Below are 23908 nucleotides of genomic sequence, written 5' to 3' on the forward strand. Positions count from 1 at the left end.
GTATTTTGTGTGTGTGAACACTGAAAATTCAGTTCCGCCTGAAAATGGCCGGTGAGTTCATCATGATGTCATCCTTGGAGAGTGATGGAGAAGAAGAAGGTGAATGTCTCCCTCCAGTGGTCGGTGTGAAGTCAAAGGCAGGAAGTCATTTCAGGTGCTATTTTAGGGCCTTTTCAAAAAGAATGAATACATAAATTATACATGAACATTATCAAATAGAGGTTAAAAAGACGTTGTTTTTTTTTGGGATTTGTCAAAGTCTGCTTTTATTTTGTAAAACTGGTTGACATTTTGGTTTGTATTCACATCATTTTCATTTTAGAAATATGTGTAGTGTATGTGTATGAGTACATTAATTGTAACAGCACATAATACAACACATTAATTTTCAATATTTTAAGTTGTTTATTGTTGTTCCCTTTTTCTTTGCAGATGGTGCTGTGGATGGTGGATTGTTCTTTGATTGTGTATTCATTTACGCTTTATTTTCTTATTTGTTTTATTTTGTGTTTTATTTTGGCTCTAATGTTTATTAGTTTAGTTTTTGCTCCAAAAGTCGCAATAAACCCTACTTTTATTCTTATACATGTAAAGATTTAACATTTTTAACTTTAACTTGATTGATCTAAAAATAAGAAAAGTAAAATAGTCTTACTTCAGGAATTTATAATAACTTTTGAATTTAATGAAATTTTAAAGTTTCAAATGACTTAAAATTTTAGTTTGGGAATTTAAAATTATATTTTAAGAAATAACTTACATATTCTAAATAACTTTTACATTTTTTTATTTTAAATTCAAATATTATTAAAAATGTACTTTCAGTATTTAAAAGTATACATTGTTAACATGTCGTGAACTTAAAAAAACTTCACTTAACAGTTTTTAAAATGAGTCGTTAAAACCCTGATCATGACTTTGCTCACAGAGGTGTTGTTATCGTCAGGTAGAGCTCGCGCGTGCGCAGTCGCAGCAGTTTGCCCTCAGACAGTGTTTACAAACAGTTAAGTGACCTGCAGATGGCGGGGTCACGTACTCTGGTGGTATCAACACGGTGTGACGTGCACATACCCCCCACACACACTCGCCACCTGTCAGTCTGTAAACACGGTTTATTTATTTGTTTGTTTGCTTCTCCTTTGGTTGTTTGTTTACGTCGTTCAAACATTTGTGACGACGTAAAACCTCCTCTCAAACATTACAACTCAACACAAGATGCTGCAACGGGGGCGACGTGCAAAAGCCGGGATGGATTCTATAGTGGAGCGGGACTGCCATAGAGCCCGGTTAGCTTCGCGCTGCTGCGACGCAGAACTAAAAAATCATGGGCGCCGCTAGAATACACGCGATTATTTTTCGATTTCCACGCACGAGCAACCTGTAACGCTGATGAACTAACGTGGATTGTCGCGTATCTATGGCCGCGTTGCTTATTGTCATCGAATGCACGTGCGAGATACTGAATCCAGTTCGTGTCTGTACGCCGCGCCGCATCTTTTATTCCGCCGAGCAGCATATGCTCGTCCAGCCACACACCAACCGACCTTGAATCTGTCCTCGGATTAATGCTGACACCTGATTGGCGGAGGCGTTGGGGCTGTATCCACTCTCTCGAATCTTATCGGTGGAGAGCGCTGTCAGTCAAACCGCGCCCGCCCCCTGCTCTGTTCGGTTGTTTCGCTCTGCTACCCTTTCTCTCGGCGGTGGGTCGGAGCCGCTGCTGTCCCTGGCCTCGCATGTTTCCCCTCTAAATTCCTGCGTTAAAATTCGGTGCCCCTCTTTTTTGATTTGATCCACGTACACGCCTCTGTCGGGCCGCAGCTGCTGTCTAATTTAACCCCCCTAATATTCGGCGTTTGGAGACTTAAAATACACCCGAGCATGGCCGTGGTGAGCGGATCGTCTGGGCCGGTTGCCCGGCTCGAGGGCCGTGAATTCGAATACATGATGAAGAAGCGCTCGGTGACCATCGGTCGGAACTCGTCCCAGGGCTCCGTGGACGTGAGCATGGGCCACTCCAGCTTCATCTCGCGCCGGCACCTGGAGATATTCACCGCCAGCGACGACGGCACCGGCAGCGGCGACTTTTACCTGAGGTGTCTCGGTAAAAACGGGGTGTTTGTGGATGGTGTGTTCCTCAGACGGGGCGCCCCTCCTCTGCAGCTACCGCGAATGTAAGTCACCCCCACCCTCACCCTTATCCCCGCTCCTTCCCTGCCTGGTGAACATGTGGACGTGACGCTAGTAGCCTGGAAGCTAAACGTCCAAACAGAGAACAACATTGGGTTTGTGTTTGGCTAACAAGGGTCGAGAGCACCACGTGTTTTAGCATGTTAGCAAAGGAGAAGAAGCCCGCATCCTGTTCGCAAAGCCTCTGTCTTTGTTGACATTCCTGTTAGCAACAGTGTTAATTAGCCGCCTGTTTTCATTCCACCCCCTCCCCAACACACATTCAATGTACTTAACACTAGCAGTTAGCCGTATTCCACACTTTCTCGATTAGACTTTAGCTCGAAAGCTAGCTCGTGATTACATACATGGAATGTGATTTTGTTTTCCACATGTAATCACATGGTCCGTCATGTTTGTGTCGTGTTACTGTAAAAAACAAACAAAAACCACCACCAGCGGGGTCATGTAAACATGATAGCACACTGCTAGCTTGTAGCATTTCATTTGTTGTGAATGGAGCTCCTCTCGACCCCTAAAACGTAAACAAACCCAGCCCGTCCCCGCCCTGCCGGCTCACAACAGCACAGCCTGCGGGGAACTTTGACCTCTGTTGAACACAGCCGAAGTGACGCTAACATGCGAATTTCGTCAAACATTCACTAACTTTACGCATTAATTTATGTTTTTAGCGTAGTGCACTCGTTTAAAAATGAAATACTACTTATTTGTAAGGGAGTTTGTGTCGGCGTCCAAAAAAGCAGAGCTGTGGAGGCCACAGCCCGCATTGTTCCACCATTTCATTGTTTGTTTATCTTTCTAAAAAAAATGGACAGTGCACAATATGGTAACTTGACCTGCAGATGTGCCAAATTGTGGCCGCAAACTCGTTTCAATCGGTAGTCCCCATGCAGTTCTACAATAAACAGTAGAGCTCCATTATTTTTGAAATATGCAACAGGCCTTAAGGATACAGCAAAATGAGTCTATATCAATAATTATCATAACAAATTTGAGTTAGCTTTACTCCTAAATTGAACAAACTAGTTCATTTGGGGGTTTTATGATGCTTTCTGGAAAGAAGATGACAAACTAAACATGTAATGGTAATTATTATGTGTTGTGTCTGAAGCCATGTTTGGTTTTATTGCCTCTTTATTCAGCCTTTTGTCATATTGTGGTTGAAGAAAGTTATACAGCGTTATTTATTGTTGTTGGATTATTGCCCGGCTGTAAATTGGTGATAACTTTGTTGAAGGTTTGCCATGACAATATGAAATGCGAGGAGTAAACAAATGCTTCAGTGTTAGTGTCTTTCTTTCTGCTTTGGCTTCACTGCAAACAGACCTGTAGTGAGTAGCCTATTCTGTAAACTGGTGTTTCCCAGGCTTTCTTTATGATGATTAATAACATCATTTAATGCATGTTTGAACATTTACACTTAAATCAGATATTTCTCAACCTCTATATTCATATAGAGGTTGAGAAATGTCTTCAAATTAGTTTGGGAACCCAGACAAAACTCCTGTGACCCAGTCTTTGCAAATCATTCCTGTAAAGAAATGTAATGAATATCTCCATTCCAACATCATGACTTATTAAAAAAAAAAAAAAAGGAATGTCATAATGCCCCACATCAAAACATTGTGTGCTACTATTAAACGAAAACAACTCCTACTACCTGTATGGGGGAACTAAGTTGATACAAGCCTGAAAACAAGTTATAAATATAAACATAGCAATTATAATCCAACATAAATCTACCTTTTATGCTAAAGCAAACAAATCAAGCAATCAGGCTTTGTGATATGTGTAGTAAAAGTAAAAATAACAACAATGTAAAGTATAGGTAAGAATGAATAATGTCCTTTTGTTGTGTAAATTGCGTTGTCCGTTATTGGACGTTGTCCATTTATAATTAATCACAGAGGAATCTGCCCTGGTGCTGCATTAAACTTGAATATATTATACTGTACTTTACTTGGCATATTGTAAATCTCGGTGCTCACGTGTTTGGACGGAGGCCAAGTTTCAGTGGCTGCTCCAAATAAAGTTCCTGATAAAAATAAATGGTAAATAGGTTGATATGTCTTTTCCAGGTTAATTGATGAAATGAGCTCTGGGAAACTTTTTTTGTCATTCATGTTTTTTTTAAAGACCAAGTATTAAAAATCATCCACAATTAAACATTAAATTAATGATACTCTTATTATACTTTTTTACTGGCCTGTCGTTCTGAAGCTGGGGGCACAGAATTTTATATGCAATTTTATATTGTGAATGCAAATAGATTTGTCAAAACAAAGAGTACCGTAGGAAATGATTTATTCAAAGAAAATGATGCTGTGTGTGTGTGTGTAAACAACTGGTGAGACTTGGTCTGAATCAATTAAATTAAGAACAAGAGAACATTAGATTTATACGGTTGAAAACCGTACAAACTATCGTTTTTACAGGTCATTTCTTCACTGCTGTCTGACTTTTTATGGACCAAATGACAAATGATGATCTGTTGATTATTTTCTTGATTCACTGATTAGTTGTTTGGGTCCATAAAGGGTCAGCATATGTTCACAAGTTATATTTTATAATTATAATGGTTCTGTTATATAGAACAAAACAAAACTGAAACTATTCAAAGTTAAGGAATTGAAACACAAAAATACTTTGTCATTGTTGCAAGTCCTAATTTCTTCATAATTTGGATTATGAAGGAAGAACTGTCAATATACAGAGTTAAAGAGTGACAACAACAAACCAACTTTTTCCATTTTCACAAGTTAGTGGCTCCAATTTATTCAATTACAGTGTAATGTAATGTGGACAAACTTTCCAGCCCTTTCCAGCATCCATTTTCTCCCCTTGCTCTCAGCTGTTGTGCAATTCCCTGACTATGTAACCACTTTTTCATACTGCAAAGCACAGGGGCCTGTTTTGACTTGATGTAGAATCTCAATTAGCATTTTTCTTCACCAAAATGACAATTTGTTTTTCTGGAGCTGCAACTTTGTTGTCTTGCAAAGACAACAAAGACGGTTAAATCAACCCCACGCCACTCTTAAGCAACATCATAACCTCATTTATGTCGGTGCATTTCATTGCGTAGACGCCACTCGGAACACGGACAGAGCAACAGAGGTTTAAGGTTCCAGTATTGATCCGGTCAACCGAAGAGCTTTTAATCAGCGGCACTCTTTATCACCCGTGCAGCCGGCATGAGTAAGACACCACAGCATGGGCTCACATGTTGTGTACTGTACTGCACTGCACTGCACTGTAGCCCTCGAGCCTGAGACCACACTTCCGTGATAAAGAGAGTAAGGAAGCAGATTGACAGCATGAGCGGACTCGCAGAGCTGCGGCCCAGGAGAGAGGTCGCTCGTATTCCAGGGATTCCTCTGTGGTGATGTAAACAGACGGAACACAGAGGAAAATCTTTCCTTCCAACCTTCATCCCTCCCTTTCTCTCTCTACACACACACACACACACACTCATAAATTCTCTCTAAGTTGGTGCACTTCCTGCCTGCTTTTGTTTACATTCTTTTTTTGTTGTTGATGAGGGAGGCATCAAGATCAAGTGAAAGTTTTCCTGTTGAGCAAGGCTTGGTTTGTTGCTGCTCCAACAGTAGTGTGTTTGTGTTGTGGAGTTTAGGGGAAAACATGGGGTTAATGAAGAGGTTCCTGTGAATGTGGGTATGCATGGAGGGAGGGACGGTGGGTGAAGGGTTGTTGAGCATTATAAATGCACCTTTCCCAAGAAATTAGTCTCACGCAGACAATTAAGCTGTGTTTCCAATGAGTGGAGCAGTTCGGTTTGGTATAGTACCAAAGTAACCAGCCCCCAACTGTTCCATTCTTTAGGAGCCTTCACTTGGGGGTACCAGAGTAAAATTGTGCAACAGAAAAACGTCACTATCTTGCGATCAGTATAAATATCACTGTGGAAGTCGAGGCAAACACCACAGTCTGTCTCAATGAGACGTCAAGTATGCTGGATATGAAATCCCGCAAGAATATTTATATAGCGTAACTGCCTATTCACCAGGCTTTTGGTATTTTTGGAGTCATTGCACATTTTAAATCGAATAAGGATAAATGTATACTGGCATCAATTCGGTATTTAAGCAAGTCTGTTGAATGGCATCAATCACTAAATTGGCATTTTAGTAAGCGGGCGCAACTTTCTCTCTCCCACCTCTCCTCTGTCCCCCCATTTTTCCTTTCACCCCAACCTGTCTAGGCACATGGCAGCACATTTTGGGTTTCTCTTCTCTCTCTCTATAAGCCTTGAGATAATGCATGTGGGCACAGCAACCCCATGTTTCCCGGTTTGGAAAAAACTATGGCTGCAGCTAACGACTCTTTTCATAATCGATTATTTTCTCAGTTAATCGAGAACTTGTTTGGTCCAGAAAATGTCAGAGATGTCGTTTGTTTTGTCCACAAACCAAAAGTTAATACGTTTTAAAGATTTCCTTTGTTATATGGAGCAGATAAACCAGAAAATATTCACATTTAAGAAGCTGGAAAAACAGAAAGCTTGTTTTACTTATTGAAAAAAACACAAACTGATTCATTTTAACATCTTTATCAACCAAAATAGTGGCAATAACATTGTGCATCTCTAATAAAAAGCATTAGTATCTTTTTTTTTATTTTTATTATTATTATAATAGATATATTTAGATACCACTGTCCCCACTCTGTCAGATTTTGTGATTTGTCTTGATATTGTGAAAGTCTCTGATGTTATTTGTGGCTGACGTTTAACTTCCGAAGCTCGTCAGTGAAGTGTCTGCCCTTCCTGAAAGGCAACCACATGCATAATCACAGTGCCCCCACCACCACCACTCTGGCTCCAGGAAGCGTTAAAGAGTCTCCTCCTGTGAGCGGCAGCGCTAATTCGAGATGCGAGTGTCGCGGATACAGTTCAGTTCAGCAGATGCCAGCACTGTGAGAATCACTGCTGTGCCTGGCACTCTGAAATTAAAGGAACAATGTGTGGCTGCTCTGTCTGCCGGGTGTCACAACACTTGATTTGAAACAAGTTCATCCTGTTCACTGATATCTGGCGGTGTTAGCAGCTTCCTTCTGATGTGAACGTCAACAGCACACTTAGGGTTATGGTCGCGTCAAAGCTGAAATGTTCTAATGAGGAGAAATTCACCTTTAAGAGTCGCTCAAGGTTTCTGTTGGCAGCGTCGTCACATTCCTGACTCCATTTTGTTGGTTTTGCTGTTTTGAATTCCTCTGGATGGTAAAAAGAAAAACTGAAAGGAAGAATGTTTTCCTTTGTCTTAAACACCATCCATGTTTACTGTTATGTCTGACAGTGTGTCGCAATGTAATATAATGTTTAAAAAGTGTGTGAACACACTTTGAGGCATAACTCATTCTTATAATTTTGGAGGTTTTGACAAAATTGTTTGTTGTTGTTTTTGTTGAGTTATAATTTTGTTTTATGGAGCAGAAGAAACCAGAAAACATTCACATTTTAGAAGCGGAAAAGTCAGATAAATTGTCAAGTTTATTCATCGATAATCCTTGCAGCCCTTAAAAGATTTAGAAGATTTATCAATTGTTCGAAATTTTGATAGTGAATTGCAGTCATCGCTCACACTGGGGGAAGTTGGTAGAGGTTCAAGGATTCAAAATGATTAAAAAGCTTTATATGCATGTACCAGTGTATATATACATGCATATACAACATAAGTAGTAGAATTCTACTGTTTACAAAAACTTGGAAATGATGATGTTTTCAAATGTCTTCTGTTGATAGCTTTTATAATCAGGCCAAAAATGCTACTATTGCTTGCTGTGCCGCACTTACTGTACTTACCCTAGCTTTAACCACAAGGAGCTAATCGTTAATATAACATCAGAAAACATGTATATTTCCCGAAGCTGTTAATAAAAGACAGATTCACACTCATGGCGCCTGAAGTTGTGAATCTTTACATGTTTTTCTTGTTAATTATTAATCATAACTGCAGTTTTTTCCATTGACCTACATAATCTGGATAAATATGCAACTCCAAACTTGAAGAATGACACGTGTTTACCTGTGGTATATTATATCTGTGACACGTTGCTGAGGGGACGTGTCGTCTTAAATATAACTGTCTAATTTAGGCCTGTCCTCCTCCTCTGAGACAAGCACTCCCCTTTGAAAACAAGCTCACACCAGCGTCACATTCGGTCTTTAAACTCCACTTCTCTGCAGCTTAATAATGCTTCATCGAGCCATCGCACGTCAGAATTCACATTTAATTAACTCGCTCTCAGCGAGAGAACGTGCAAACAGTTCCGCCACAGCAGAGCTTGTAGATTTTGCCTTCTTCTCATCAGCACTTGCTCTTGATAAAACAAAAGAAAAATGAAGCTTCATTAAGCTCATGTTTTTGTTTCCATCTGCAGGTGCACGTTCAGGTTTCCCAGCACAAACATCAAGATCACATTCACGGCGCTGTCGAGCGGGAAGAAGGCAAGGCGTGACGCTCCGGAGTCCCCCGTGAAGCCAGTGCAGCCGCAGATCTCCCCGCTGACCATCAACATTCCAGACAACATCGCTCACCTAATGAGCCCACTGCCGTCGCCAACTGGCACCATCAGGTACTCGCTGCTGCAGATGAGATGCATTCACTGACTGCTGCTGTAACTCATCTGCTCCTGTGATTGTTTCACCCAAATCTCACAATATTTGAGATATGTTGAAGTCATAAGTCAGGTTGTTTTAAGTGTGGTTGTGTGAAGAACTGTCACCTATGGCGCTTTCCCACTACACAGGTCCAGCACGAGTCGGCACTGCTCGTTTCCTATTACTATAGCTCCACCTCAACGTGGGTGCGTGACGTGGTTTTTATACGTGACACAAACTTGTGACCTGTAAAGTAGTTGTTTTGGCTGTAACTGAATCATTAGAATCAGTGGATTTAAAAGAAGATTTGTTCACAGAATGGTTGAGTACTCCTGCACAACCAGAGTCACTGAACGCGGTTGTGATTCGGCTCACGCGCGACCCCAGGCTTTCAGCAGGGATGACGCTAAATTTCTTTTGTTAAATGTTGGAGATTAACGCATGTTTTCGGGATTTTTCAAGTCTTTTTAACCGATCTACAGTTGACTCCAGTGACGACACTCTGACCAGTCAGTGGCCGGCAGTCTGTTGACGGCACGTTTTAGTATCTGCTCAGCTCGCGAGGAACCTCGTCAGAGCAGGTACCAGGTACCATCACTGATGGAAAAGTAGAAAAAAAACGTCATGCGTAGTGGAAAACTCCCATTAGAAGCAGGAAACCAGCCTAAGAAATTAGTGTTCATTTTTACCTAAAAAGCAGCTGCCAGTGGGGACACAAGAAAAAAAAAAACGCTAACTCAAATGCTCACCTCCTAAAAAAAAATATGCCAGCGTTTCCATTTTATATCTTCAGGATGTGCTTGTAGCTTTATCTTGTCGTTAGAATGCAATTTCCAACTGAAAGCTGAAGTTTTTACACTGCTCATACTCTCCATCTGTTAGTGTGTGTGTGTGTGTGTGTGTCACTGAAGTAAATCTGAAGATAAGATTTCAAACACCAAAGTTATAAAATAATTCATTTTAACCAACCGACAGAGGCCACAGTGGATCATCAACTCCTCCGTGCTGTGATGTTAAAACGATGATTTTCTCTGTGGACTTTGGTCTGTGGAGCACACGGTTCACAAAGAAAATTCAGTTTCTAGTCAGACGAGCCTGTTTAACAGCAAGATTAAGTGATAAACATAATCTTAAAATACCATAGCCTGAAGCTGGTATTAATTTTTATTGCGTTATTCTTTGGTGTTGGCGTTAGACGCTGACTATGTTTCTGTACCTCAAACAACCGCGATCCCTTTAAGGGAGTGCATGTTCTAAAAACCTTGCTTCTTAATGACTTTCAGGTCTAAGTTTAGCGCCTCACTCTGTCAGTGCTGTAAGCCTGTAGATTTCCAATCCCACATCAGTGGGTGGCTGTAAGGAGACTTCACCCACACGTCGCCGCTACGTGACCTTTAGTTGTTTTCTGACCTTGGCGTTTCCCGTGTGCGTTGATCAGCTTAGGCTTAGGTCAGTGACTGCAGGGCAACTCCCACCTCACACCCTGAGATCCTCTCAGCCCCTGATCTCATCCGGGTGGCTGCAAACCAGTCAGGTTTCTTCTGTCAGATAAGTTTGTCCAATATCACAACCGTGACTGTGCACCGTTACCGATGTCAGTCCATCGTAGACTGTGTTTTTAAGTGTTTGAATCATCTTAGTTGGTCACATGGCGGTGGTGGCAGACTGAGTTCAATCAAGTATTTGTTTCATATTAAGGTTTTATGCATGGTGTAGGATTATCAGATATCCAATCCAGTTATTTTGGCCACTATCGGACCACAAGTCCTTATTTACTCGTTGGATAAATAGTGGAATGGTTGTACCTTTTTAAAAACAAACACATTTTTCTGGCCAATATTTGCCCATTTGTTTGATTTTTTATTATAAATTAGCTTCTTGAAAGAAAATTTGTTCTCTGAAACTTGGTAAATGTTGCCACTCTTACTTGTATTTTTTGCAGGTTTGTTGATGACTTGTGTAATGTATTTACTACTAAGTTTGTACATTATTTTTTTTATAGCAGTGCAGACATAAAATCTAGAACCATTTATGTTGTTCATGTACCGGTTTCTGGATAAAATCTAATCGTGGTCTTCAGACTGAAGAAAACACAGTAAATGTGTTATTCAAACGAAAATGAGAATAATTAAAAAAATAGATATTAATATAAAATGGTTCAAGTGTCCCAGGCCGCTGACTGTGCCGTTGTTCCCCCCCCCCCGCAGTGCTGCTAACTCGTGCCCCTCCAGCCCGCGCGGCGCTGGATCCTCGGGCTACAGGATGGGTGGTCGCATGGTCAGCTCTGCAGAGCTGCAGCTTTTAAACGACAACTCCCAGCCCGAGAACGACAAAGACGCCTCCGGAGGAGACAGTCCAAAGGTGAGAAAACTGGATTCATTGACTGAAGTGAAATGAATCTGCAAACACATTTTAAATAGATTTACATTCGCACTGCACAATATCAATATATCATGACATTAGACAAGATGTCGTCTTCATGTTGTGATAAAGTATCTGTGATGACTTTTCCTGCTTTTAAAGGCTGTTACGTTGAGTACATTTGTGTAATACACTAGACATGATGTGTATTGATTGAAAAATACATGAAATTGCCAGTTTTATATTTTAAAAAAAGCATACAGTAATAACACGTCTTAAATTTAAGCCTAATTGTTTATGTTCTTGCAGAATTTTACCATATTTATAGGTCATTTCATTGTTTCTAACGCACGTAAATATCCTTCATTCAGTGTTTAAAAGCCGAAGAAATAAACCGGGTATTACCTGAAATGAAAAGTGTATTTTAACAGCATGTAATACAGCTGCACACAGAACAGCCTGTGTGCAGCTTTATATCCACGTATATCTCCTATATCGGGGTATAGACTGAAAATATCCAGATATCATTTATAAGCCATATGGCCCAGCCTGTATTTGTGTAATAGATAAAAGATATGAGATTAAAAAAAAATATATATATGTAAAGAAAAATACAATTTAAAGTAAAATAGGTAGAAGGTAGAAAAGATATTAAAAAAGAGGTAATACACCTCACAAATACAGTTTTGTTTCTTGATTCTTGAAAAGGCTGTAATTCCTCCTCTGCTCCACAGGATGACTCCAAACCTCCGTACTCCTATGCACAGCTGATAGTCCAGGCCATAACGCTGGCCCAGGACAAGCAGCTCACACTAAACGGAATTTACAATCACATCACAAAGAATTATCCTTACTACAGGACTGCAGACAAGGGCTGGCAGGTGAGACTTCAGCCTCATGTTCTCCTTCTGTTACCTGCTGAGGAGCAACAATCAAAAAAAACCATTGTGTCATTCCCTTTTTTCTGTTTGCAGAACTCGATCCGTCACAATCTTTCGTTGAACCGTTATTTCATTAAAGTGGCGCGGTCGCAGGAGGAGCCAGGCAAAGGCTCGTTCTGGAGGATAGACCCGTCCTCAGAGGGGAAGCTCATCGAGCAGGCGTTCAGGAAACGAAGGCCCCGCGGTGTCCCCTGCTTCAGGACCCCGCACGGACCCCTCTCCTCCAGGTCTGCCCTCCCACCCACCGTTAGTTTGTCTGTATGAAATGTATTTTATCAGGAGGGAACCCCCTTTGAGATGCATTGTCTGGTTTTCATGGTCCGATACCTTAAAAGTCAACACTACAGTGACAAAATACTTAATCAGAGATTAGGTAAAAAAAAAAGTTGCAGCCTTCACTATATAAGCAATATAATACAATGAAATGAGTTGCAATACAAACAATCTTAAATAATGGTTACACAAAAATGGACATTTCTAAGTCAAAGATACTTTTCACAAGAAGCTCAAAACGTGACAAATATTTTCCCCACAGAAGGAACCGTAAAAGAGCTCAGATTTGTTTAAGATGGTTAAGAGAGTTAGTCATTTGGTTGATAATGTCAGAAAATATGGATCTGACTATGATGATGTTCTCAAATGTCTCACCAAAATGATGATTTATTTTTTCTATGGAGCAAAGAAACCAGAAAATATTCACATATAAGAAGCTATTAACCTATTTTTAATAGTGGAAAAAACTGATTGATCGGTTATCAGTTCGGTTGACTATTAATTTAGTCATTGATTAACAGTCAGTTAATCAATGGCAGTCCTCGTCATTACATGTTAAGCAAATATGTTGTACCCGTCGGCAAATCGAGGAAATTCTCTATTTTATTTCCTGTAATTGGCCGTGATGTGTATTTGTAGCAGTGTCATCAGCGTATCATCGTATTCATCACATTTAAGCTCAGGTTGTTTCCGTCGTACAGTCTGACCTTTGACCTTTGTCCCCACGCCGTCTCAGGAGTGCACCGGTGTCTCCCAATCACTCGGGGGTGCTCTCTGCTCACTCCAGCGGGGTCCAGACCCCCGACAGCCTATCACGAGAAGGCTCCCCGGTTCCGCTGGAGCTGGACACGTCCGCCGCCGCTCCCGTTCCGACGACCACCACCACAGTGGTCCAGCCCAAACTGGCAGTCATCCAGGAAGCACGCTTTGCACAAAACACATCAGGTAAAAGGAAAAGTGCTGGTCATATTTTTTTTTTTTGTCTTTTTAAATGGTTTGTAACTCATCTCTGTGCTGTTGCACTGCAGGCTCGCCTGTGAACAGCCAGCCGGTTCTCATAGCAGTCCAGCGTCAGTTACCTCAAACCATCAAGCCGGTGACGTACACCATGGCGTCCCCAGTGAGCACCAGCGCCTCGCAGCCCGTGGTCCAGACGGTCCACGTCCTGCAGCAGATCCCCTCTACCATCATCGCTCAGCCAGCCACCATCATCAAGAGCGAGCCGCATGAGAACGGAGAGCACACAGAGGTCAAAGGTGAGTCATTTTTGTTTGTTGTAACACAATTTTGTGACTTTTACCTTCTTTTTAAAATACACAATGGGAACAAACCGCTTGATATTTCACAGTAAAGCATAGTTAAGGTTTAGGTAGACAAGGGAAACCAGGTTTTAGCAACTTGACTAAACTAAATCAAATTAAGATTATGAGAGGAGAAGATGGCTTTTTCTGAAAAGATATTCTTTTCATGAGCTGGAAATCTGAACAGTGTATAAATAGAATAGTGTTAACAATATACATGTTATTGAAAGGCTAAACTTGTCCGTCAAATACAGTTTTGGGTTATAAAATAAAATTGCTCTGGGAGCAAAAATGTGTCACAATTAGGGCTGGGTGATAAATCGATTTTTTTGTTTGGACGATTTAAAAAAATTGAAATCGCTTTTTTCTTTAACTTGGGTAAAAACGTCTACTGCTCTCTCTCGGCTCCCGTCCCCTCCCCCCACTAGTTCTCAGACAGTATCAACATGGCAGCGTGTGCGGAGAAGAGCGAGGATTTAGTTCCTAAAAAAGGCTCCGTCACCTCAGTCATATGGAAATGGTTCAGGTTCACAGCAGCTGACAAAGAGCAAATGATTGTGCGCTGTAAAGACAGTGTTTTAAGACAGTGGCAACAAAAGGCAGCGCCACAACTAACCTGTTCCAGCGCCTTAAAAATAAGCACACAGCCGAGTGGGAGCAGTGTGTTGCCCCGCAATCTGCTGAGAGGGATAACGATAGCCCCCAAACAACACAGAGGCAGGTAACGTTAGCCGCTTCATTTGCACACAATACCCCGTATGAAACGAAAGGGAAAAAGTGGAAACACATCACCGATGCGGTGGTGTTTCACATCGCCAAAGATATGGTTCCCATATATACCTTAGAAAAGGTTGGATTCATCCGCATGCTGAAAGCGATAGACCTCCGTTACTAATCTTTTGTTTGTTTAAAAAAAAAACAAAAAAAAAACGATTAAAATCGAAAATTGGATTTAAAAAAAAATAATCTGGGATTTAATTTTTTAGGCCATATCGCCCAGCCCCAGTCACAATCAATCATTATTTGAAGTCACAGTGATTAATCTGAAAGTCTTTGCCACTTTTTCCTCACTGTTTGACATCCTTTTCCTACTGGAAAACTGAATAGAGTCCATTTGGCTCACAGGAGCTGCTAACGTGCTACGTTTGTGTCCCTGAACAAAATCCAAATGATGCATTTCAAACACAGACATCTCAAAAGAATAGAGTTGAACGAACTGAAGGAGGCAGCAGTACATCAGCGACTCCTGTGAGCTGTGATGTAAAATCACTGATTTTCTCTATGGAGTTTGGTGCAGAAAGAAAGGTGGTTTACAAAAGAGGAAAGGACGCGGTGTTACTGTGAGATAAAGCCGCAAACATGTTCTAATCACATCACTTTTGGGCTTTTGCTAATGTTTGTTTTTGAAATGTTTTCGGTCCTCTTCAGTCAAAGTGGAGACAATTCCCACCATCACCTCTATAGGCGGCTCCAGTCGCATCATCCAGAGCTCCCAGTCAGCCACGCCCCTGCAGACTGTTACCATAGTGCAGGCTCCCCTGGGTCAGCACCAGCTGCCCATCAAGGCCATCACGCAGAACGGCACCCACAGCATCACCACTGCCCTCCAGGGATCTGTCAGCTCAGGTGAGACGAGCTCGGGGGAGTGGGTGTGGCCTCGTTTGTGGAGCTGTGGCTCGCTAACGAGGATAATGTCCATGAGCTGTTTATTTGTGTGAATTGTGGGAAAATGTTAAACTGTACAGCATGATTGTGTGACAATATTTCTAAGATAAGATTGTGATATAATAGTTAAATGATATTATGAGTCCACTCTGGTTATCCACGGAAATATCAAAACAGACACCTTTATTTTGAAATCAGGTGAAATATCATAATAAGTGTTATTATTTCAATGTGTTTTCCTCATAAAACTTACAAAAAAAGGTTCCAGGCCCTCAATAGACATGGGTCATTAAAATCCTTTAAGGTTTGTGTATTTAAAAAAAAAATCCAAGCCCTTGAAGGTTTTTCCGCATCTCTGAGTCTCTTCTTTCTGTCTGTCTCTTCAGCTCCCGCCGCGGCAAGCCCCCTCCACCTGCTGGCAGACCACGCCTCCGCCTCCGCCTCCCTCCCCACCAAACGGCAGAACGGTGACCAGCAGGTGAGCGAACAGCCGGACGCCAAGCGCATCAAAACGGACGCCGGTGCAGACTCGGACTCGTCGGCAGCAAACAACCAAGGCAGCCTTCCCAACTAATCTGCAGCACCACACGCACCAACACCACCACGTCTACCACCCCCCCACCCTCCCCTCTTGTTTTTTTTGTTTGTTTCTCCTGCTTCTCCCACCGACTCCAGTCGTGCCAAACGGAGAGGATTCTTTTCATTTTTCCACTTTTATCTTTTCTGGAGCGTCAGAAGAGAAGAAAAAATAAATAACGTGCATCCTCCCTGAAAGACTGGAACTCAAAATGTTCCTCCCCCCTCTCCCACCCTCTGTGAGCCGCTAAAACAGGAGAGTGACTAAACCACGACCACAGGAAGCCTTAACAACTACCGGGAGCCGACATGTGACGTGTCGTCGTCGACGACGACGCGCGGTCGAAGCGGCGGCGGGGGAGACTGAGCTCGGGCTGGACGCCAAACCTTTCTGTCGCATCTACCTCAGAGCAGACGGGAGACTCCGGCGCCCTCCTCAGTCCACGAGTGCCAGCGACGAGCATTTAAAAGGAAAAAACGTAACAGTAGTAACAATAATAATAATGATGATAAATATTAAACGGTCATCGCGTTCAGAAAGGGATCAACTCGGAGCCAATATTCCTGAAACTCTGGCAGCTAGCCTCTCACGACACTGACCTTCCATTTATCGCAGCAGCTGTACGTAGCTAATGCAGTATTTTGTCGTTCAACACGTGGATGCATAGGAATTTTTCAAAAAACAAAAAAAAACACATGTATTTTCACCTCATCGAGATTTAAGTAATAATTTAATTAAAGGAAGTGTACAAATCGGTTATTACACTTGCTTTTTTCCTTTTATTTCCAAATGTGAACTTTTCCGTTTGTGACGCGGTGAAATAGTTTTCGCACTCTTTCTTTCTCGCTCTTCCGTTCTTCCTTTCTTTCTTTCTTTCCCCCTACGAGATACCGTATACCTTTACATATTTTAATACTTGCACAGATTAACCCGTATAAGCATATGAAACCTCCATGTGTAGTTCCAGATGTTGACGTTGCATGTAACTGACAGAGAAACTGTAAAACTGTACGTTGAACCTGAGGAAGAATAAGACAAAAAAAAGTAGAAGAAAAAACAACCAAGACCCGCTTTGTTCAGAAAAACCCGACCTGCACTTGACGAAACGTTCGTGTTTTCATTTCCTTTTCATTTCTTTAAATTTTCCTCTTCTTCCTCCTCCTTTTCTTCACGTTCCCGGCCGTGTTGACGTCGTGGTGTTGGCAGACCCCGCCCACCTTCACCCACACGCCCCACCCACCAAACCAAAACCAACCCCGCCCCCCCTTCCCTCCGTGTTTTACTCGATTATTTTACTCCGCTCTGGCGACGCGGCGAGTCCGTTTTCTGATCGTTCCAAAAACAGTAGTAAAGGAAAAAAATTTGATGTTTGTTCTGCTTCAGTGGAGAAATGCTTTTTTTAAATAAATTAATTTAAAGCCCGTTTCTGTATCTGCATCTTTCAGTTCCAACAGGGGGGGCGGGTGCTAACATGCGATCCATTTGAAGTCGGAACACGGATATTCCTAATCGATCTCGGAAAATCCTGTCTGAACTCGGAGAAACCTCACGAACCCCAACAAAATCTACTTATCATTTACAAAATTCTACTTAAAGTTCCAAAATCTACTTAAGTTCCAAAATCTGCTTAAAGTTCCAAAATCTACTTAAGTTCCAAAATCTGCTTAAAGTTCCAAAATCTACTTAAGTTTCAAAATCTGCTTAAAGTTCCAAAATAGTAACTATTTTTGCGACGTCTGACACAACACGAACAAAGCTGAACTGTAGATCAGTTAAAAAGACTTAAAAATCCTGAAAACTTGCCTTAATCTCCAAAGCAAATGTCTAAACTGTCAACATTTAACAGAGGAGTCTGGTGGATTTAGAGACAGCGCTGCTGAAAGCCGGCGATAGATTGTGAGTCCAATCACGAACATGTTCACTGGTATTTCAGTTCAGTGACTGTCAGACGTCGGAGTTCCGACATTTGTGTCACACGACGTTAATCTGCGAGTCATTTGTTCCAAACATTAATACAGGAGTAAAAAATCATTTAGGTTTGTTCTGCTTCAGTGGAGAAATGCGATTTTCTTGTAAATATAAATGAATTTAAAGCCTGTTTCTTCACCTGCATTCACCGTATTATGTGAAGTGTTTTATTATTGTTGTAGTTCCACATTTCTCCACTGAGGGGCAGCAAAGCACTGTCTTTCAAACACTGGATGGCTGCAGTGATTTCACTCAAAGTTTAAAAAAAATAATTACTTGTTATTTTTCGTACTTTGGACGAAAAATCTACATCTCAATTTCTAACTGTTTTTAGTTTATTTATTCACAAACGCTCTCGAGCTGCTTTAAACCATTTAAGAATTCACTTTTGTAAAAAGCTCAGAACAACTGGACATTTTGAGATGAACACATTTTCAGTCAGTTTATTTAATTGAACTGCTTTTAGGGGAATTATGGGAAGAAAACAAATGTTTACAAGTGAATACATGAATAAATTAAGGTTTATTTCAAGCCAAAGAAAAATGTCAAACCGCAAATTAATAATACAAACTAACTGATGAAAAAGAAGAAAAGAAATCAACTACTTTATAATTGATTAGGTCAGGAAAAAAAAAACAAACAGAATTTTAACAACGTATTCAGGACAAAAAAATAAATTCCCCTCATGTTTATATTCACGGTTAAAGAAGAGAAGATGTTTTAAAAATTTGATTTAAAAACAGAAGCTCATGAGGGACGTGTTTACTAGTGAGGTAACCATAGTAACAAGACGTCAGGACAGTTCCTGTTTTCCTGAGAGAAGGGGAAGTTCTTTGTGAAGCTGGTAACAAAAAACAAACACTTACATTCCTGAGACTCTGTGTGTGAGGACAAAAAAGACTTAAAACCACAGGAAGTGAGGACATTTTTGGCTGGTCCTCGCTGTGTCGCACCTTAAAAGGCTCTCTCTCTCTCTGACCACTGGCGTGAGATTCCATGCAGAACAATGAGCGAGTAAAGCTAAGCAAGAGAGAGCAAATGACGAAATGATCTGTCTCACCAAAGACAAATTTACAAAGACTGACTTTGACCAAGAAAATTCCTAAATATACTTAAAATTGAAAAATATACTTATAATTCCAAAATATACTTAAAATTCTAAAACGTACTTATAGTTCCAAAATATACTTAAAATTCCAAAATATACTTATCGTTCCAACATATACTCATAGTTCCAAAATATACTTAAAATTCCAAAATATACTTATCGTTCCAAAATATACTTATCGTTCCAAAAAATACTTATCGTTCCAAAATATACTTATCGTTCCAAAATATATTCATAGTTCCAAAATATACCTAAAATTCCAAAATATACTTATAGTTTCAAAATATACTTGTAATTCCAAAATATACTTATAGTTACAAAATATACTTGTATTCCAAAATATACTTAAAATTCCAATTCCATTCATTCATTAAAGACAAACTGATTAATCAGTTATCAGAACAGTTAATAATAAACGCCATATTGGACGAAGACAACTCTTGCAAGTTGTGCTTCCATCTTAAACTGTGTCAGGATATTCAAGTCCTTGAATTTAAGTGGAAATGGTCCTGGAAAGTCCTTGAAATTGATGTCAACAAAGGTGTGGGAACCCTGATGAAAGCAACTGTGGAAGTCTGTCTCGTCAAACTTCATAAACCGTGATGTTGTTGTTGTTGATGTTGAAAGACTGCAGAGCTTCATGTTCCTGCTCTCAAACATCTCACATCACCTGCTGTCAGACACCGGAGGTGTCACGTGTTTCTGTGTTACTGCTGCGTGTGTAGGTGGAGATTCATTCTCCTGCAGCCTGAAAACAACAACTGACTGATTTCTCTTCATTGAGAATAATTCTCGTTTTCCCTGAATCGTTAATGTCTAAGAACGAGGACATGAGGTCTTTAATTAGCTGCTTGTTTCCAAACTATTCCAGGCCTTAATCTGTCTGATCCTTCTAATAATCTTTGTCTCTGTTTGTCTCCTCAAGCCGCTGAACTCACAAGGAACCCGTCGCAGTCGGCGGGCAATGTTTAAAAGTGTCTCCGGTCCCTTTTTTGGACCTGAAAACTGGAAAATCTGCAGCTCAATCCTGCAACAAAATCTGCCTCTCCACGTGGATGTCCTGTTGCTATTCTGAGCCACCGTGACTCCGTCTCTTATAATAGTAACAATGTTGGTTAAAGCCAAACAGGCAGTTGACAAGAATCATATGGCAACAACACCAAAAACTTGTGGAAACAAATTAAAACTGATGAAAAAACAAATTAAAAATGGTGCGTGAGAGGAAAAACTGAAGTTTATAAAGATTTCGCTCTCACACACCAAACTCCATCAGTGATTTTAACATCACTGCAAACAGGAGTTATTGATCCACTGCTGCCTCCATCACTGAGTTGAAATGTCTTATTTTGTGACTTCAGTGCTTTAAATCCTTTGTTCAGATTGACCGCAGTGGCACAAACTGACCACACGAGGCAGCAGCAGAGCCCACGAGCTAAAATCACTGATTTTCTCCATGGACTTTGGTGTGGGTTCTTTTGAGTGACGAAAAAATGATTTTAGCCACTTAACAAAACAAGTCTACGACGTCTTCACCTCACTGTTAGACAGACGTTTCCAACAGGAAACGGAAGTTTGTAAACCACTCACTCTCCCACACCAAAGTCCATAGAGAAAATCAGTGATTTTCTGGAGCAGCTGCTCTGCTGCTGCCTCGTGTGGTCAGTTTGTGCCACTCACATTTAAGTAAATAAAGAATTTCTTACACGGAAGTCACAGAATAACATATTTAAATGTACTGATGGAGACAGTAGTGGATCGACAACTCCTGTGTGCCGTGATGTCAAATTTGTCTTTTTCTTTATGGAGTTTGGTGCAGGAGAGCAAGCTCTTTAGAAAGTAACCAAAACTTCTATATCCAGTCCAGAACATAATCTTGAAAAAAAGATTTTTTTTCAGTGCAGCCATGTTTTTTTTTTTTTCGTGAGAACAAGCCTTCAAGAATCCTATTTTCATATTTCTCCACTGCTGCACGTACACCTGCTCTATAATCAGACAAGAGATGTGGAAGACTTGTCACCGAGCATGTCAAGCGTAGGGCTGCAGTGCCCCCAATCACCACAGGGTGGCATTGCAGTGCAAAGCAGACACATTTCGGCCCACACACTCCTGTCTGTGCTTCACAGCACAAGTGTCACCTGTGGTGAATCTCATTTTCTTTTCCACTCTTCTCAGCTCCTCATCAGGCCTGAGCAGCAGCAGCAGCAGCAGCAGCAGGGGAACGAGAGCGTGATGGAGACAGAGTGGGAGAGAGGAATAAATAAATAAAAATTGGGTGGGTGGCGTCGTTGAGCAGAGAGGAAAAGATGCTCCACTGTGATGATGCACTGTGGGCGTTAAAGGGACGAGCTGTGCTGCCCGTGACCCTCTCTGTGGAGACTGTAACCGAGGGCAACAGCTGCTCCACAACACACCAGATTCCCAGAGTCCTCGCGGAACTCAGCAGCAAGCAATCTCAGCGTTTTCTTTCAAAAAGAAAGAAAGAAAAACCCGCGCTGAGAGCACTCAGAGGTGTCTTCTCTGAGAGGCCGCGACGCGCTGCTGATGTCACAGGCTAATTTGATGCTAAAAAAAACAAACTCAAAGCGCAGAGAATGGACGGTTTGTGCTTTGTCTCGTCTTTGTCCCTTCGTCTCCACTCGGGTCTTTTCATTGACTTAAGTTCAGGTCAAAGGGGAAAGTTGTTGTTTCCTACAATCTATTTCCTGTCGGACACAGTTTAAAATCTGTTTTTCTTAATTCTATTACATTATCTGGTGAATGACCTTTATTCATTTCCCTCAAGTTTCCCCTTAACTGCCGACCAGGAGGCTTTGAATCTGGATGCCAAATTTGGTGTCGTTAAAGACTCCCAATGCTAATCAAGTAGTTGTGGGAAGCACCAGGGGGCGGTATAGGGATCAGATATATTCAGTCTGTCAGGTTCTGTGATATTTTGCTCAATCTCCGTGGGTTTAAAGTTTGCAGTGAAAGAATTCTGATGACTTTAAAACCAGCATCATTTTTGCAGAAGCTTTTCCTGCCAACATGGCGGAGTAAACATGAAGCCCACAGCTCTGCTGCCACTGGAATCAGGAGGGTGTTGGTGAATATGCTTTTTTTTGTTTTTGTTTGATCGTATTAGAGTTTTGTCACCACGGAAACGCTGTCTCTGTGTCTACAGTCAGACTAAGTCTCCGCCCACAGGAAATACAGCTTGTGCAGTAGTTGATGGTCATGTCAAAAAGTCACGACTCGCTAGATTTGTCACTAGTTTTTTGCGGTTTTATACATTGCAATGTGTGCAGTGTCTTCTTCTGCGTTTGTGGTGTAGCGTTACAGAGCCACTTACAGGCCTGGCATATGTACTACTGCATTTGGAGTCGCTTTGGGGGAGGGGAAGTTTAGGAAACTTGCGTTCTTAGGCTGCAGTCTTCGAGGCACTCGTGGGACTGTGCTACCGTCGCATTTACATCATATTTTGGAGTTTATGGATCGTGTTGAATTTTAGGTTTTTCCTTTCTTTGCAACATCTGATCCAGCGATTCCGATACAGAGTCTCAGTTTTAGCATTAGCTATTAGCTAAATTGTTATTTTAAGCTACTTTAAAGCTCATTTATGTGTTTTTGTGACATTCAGTTAATTAATTCAATGGTTTTTGTGACTTAGTGAGGACACATAGAATGCGTTCCCTCTTACCTAACCTTAACTATCACAACTAAGTCTCTAACCTAAATCCAGTTCTAATCCTAAAACCAGGTCTTAACCCTGAAAGTGTTAGGGCCCAGACAAAATGTCCTCACAAGGTCAAGGTCATGTTATTTTAATTTCCTTTAATTAACCAAATCAACATATAAATCATCATCCTCAGAAATGCAGGTTTTACCTCATTAGGACCAGGTTTTGGTCCCCATGAAGACTACTCGTCCCGACAAGGTCAGTGTTTACGACAGGAAAAAAAAGGCCCTGAAAGGGCAACACATACAAGAACACACACACACACACACACACAGGTGATCAGGCGTGCTCTCCTCCCGACAACATGTGCAGCATCACGTGTTATTAAAGGTTCTGCCATCAGTGAGTTGGTCGTCGTGGAAACATGAAGCAACAAACTCAGCGGAGCCTTTATATCGTGTTGTGAAGACGAGAGTGTCACGGTGGCGAGGTGGTGTGAGACGTGGTCAACAGGAAGTTCTGGGAATGACGATGACGATGATGTTGGTTTCCATGATGCCACTGTCCATCCATCTATTCATCCTCTCATCCACAACTGACTCGAGCTTCACCCAATCCAAGACAAAAATAGTTTGTGAAAACATTAACATGCCCAGATGAAAACTAAAAAGGCTATATTGAGAAATAGTTTTTTTTATAACGATGTTATATGATTGTTATTGCCAAATATACATAATTCAATAATAATCAATTCGTTATTACTTGTTTAGTAATATTGTGTTTTCATTTCTGTACTTATAAAGTACTTTTAAGTACAAGATACTTGAGTAAAAGTACAAATATCTTTACCAGAAAACTTATTACTATATAAAAGTACTTAAAGTTTATGACATTAACTGTACATAAGTATCAAAAGTCTTTTTTGCTGTTGATAAAATTTAGTTTTCAAAGTAATAGTGTAAAAAAGTGAGGAGTTAGGATTGAGCAATGGTGGATCAGTGGTACGGCGAGTTGTCTTTTAACTGGAAGGTTGCAGGTTCAATTCCTGAACACTGTTGTGTAAAGCAGCGCATCAAGACTAGAAAAGCTCTATATAAATACATACCATAAAACCAACTCTTCTGCTGATTTTATTTGGTAGTAACGTGCAACAAAAGTACAGTAAGAAAGTATTTGTACTTTGTTACATTACAACACTGCTCGATGCTCAGTGGTTTAGAGCAAAAATATGAGTAATAATAGTCATTTTG

The 23908-nt window shown here is 41.0% G+C and overlaps 1 protein-coding gene across 1 annotated transcript; it reads left to right on the top strand.

Moving 5' to 3' along the window:
• The first annotated feature begins 1670 nt into the window (after positions 1-1670).
• foxk2b (forkhead box K2b) lies at positions 1671-17349 on the top strand. The gene is made up of 9 exons (XM_058653781.1): positions 1671-2174; positions 8590-8784; positions 11017-11170; positions 11905-12051; positions 12145-12338; positions 13121-13329; positions 13413-13640; positions 15114-15311; positions 15737-17349. The coding sequence occupies exons 1-9, from the start codon at positions 1882-1884 to the stop codon at positions 15922-15924; spliced, it is 1806 nt and encodes a 601-aa protein (XP_058509764.1). The 5' UTR covers positions 1671-1881; the 3' UTR covers positions 15925-17349.
• Positions 17350-23908: the final 6559 nt, after the last annotated feature.

This window comes from Solea solea, chromosome 16, assembly GCF_958295425.1.
Source record: "Solea solea chromosome 16, fSolSol10.1, whole genome shotgun sequence".
Taxonomy (NCBI): domain Eukaryota; kingdom Metazoa; phylum Chordata; class Actinopteri; order Pleuronectiformes; family Soleidae; genus Solea; species Solea solea.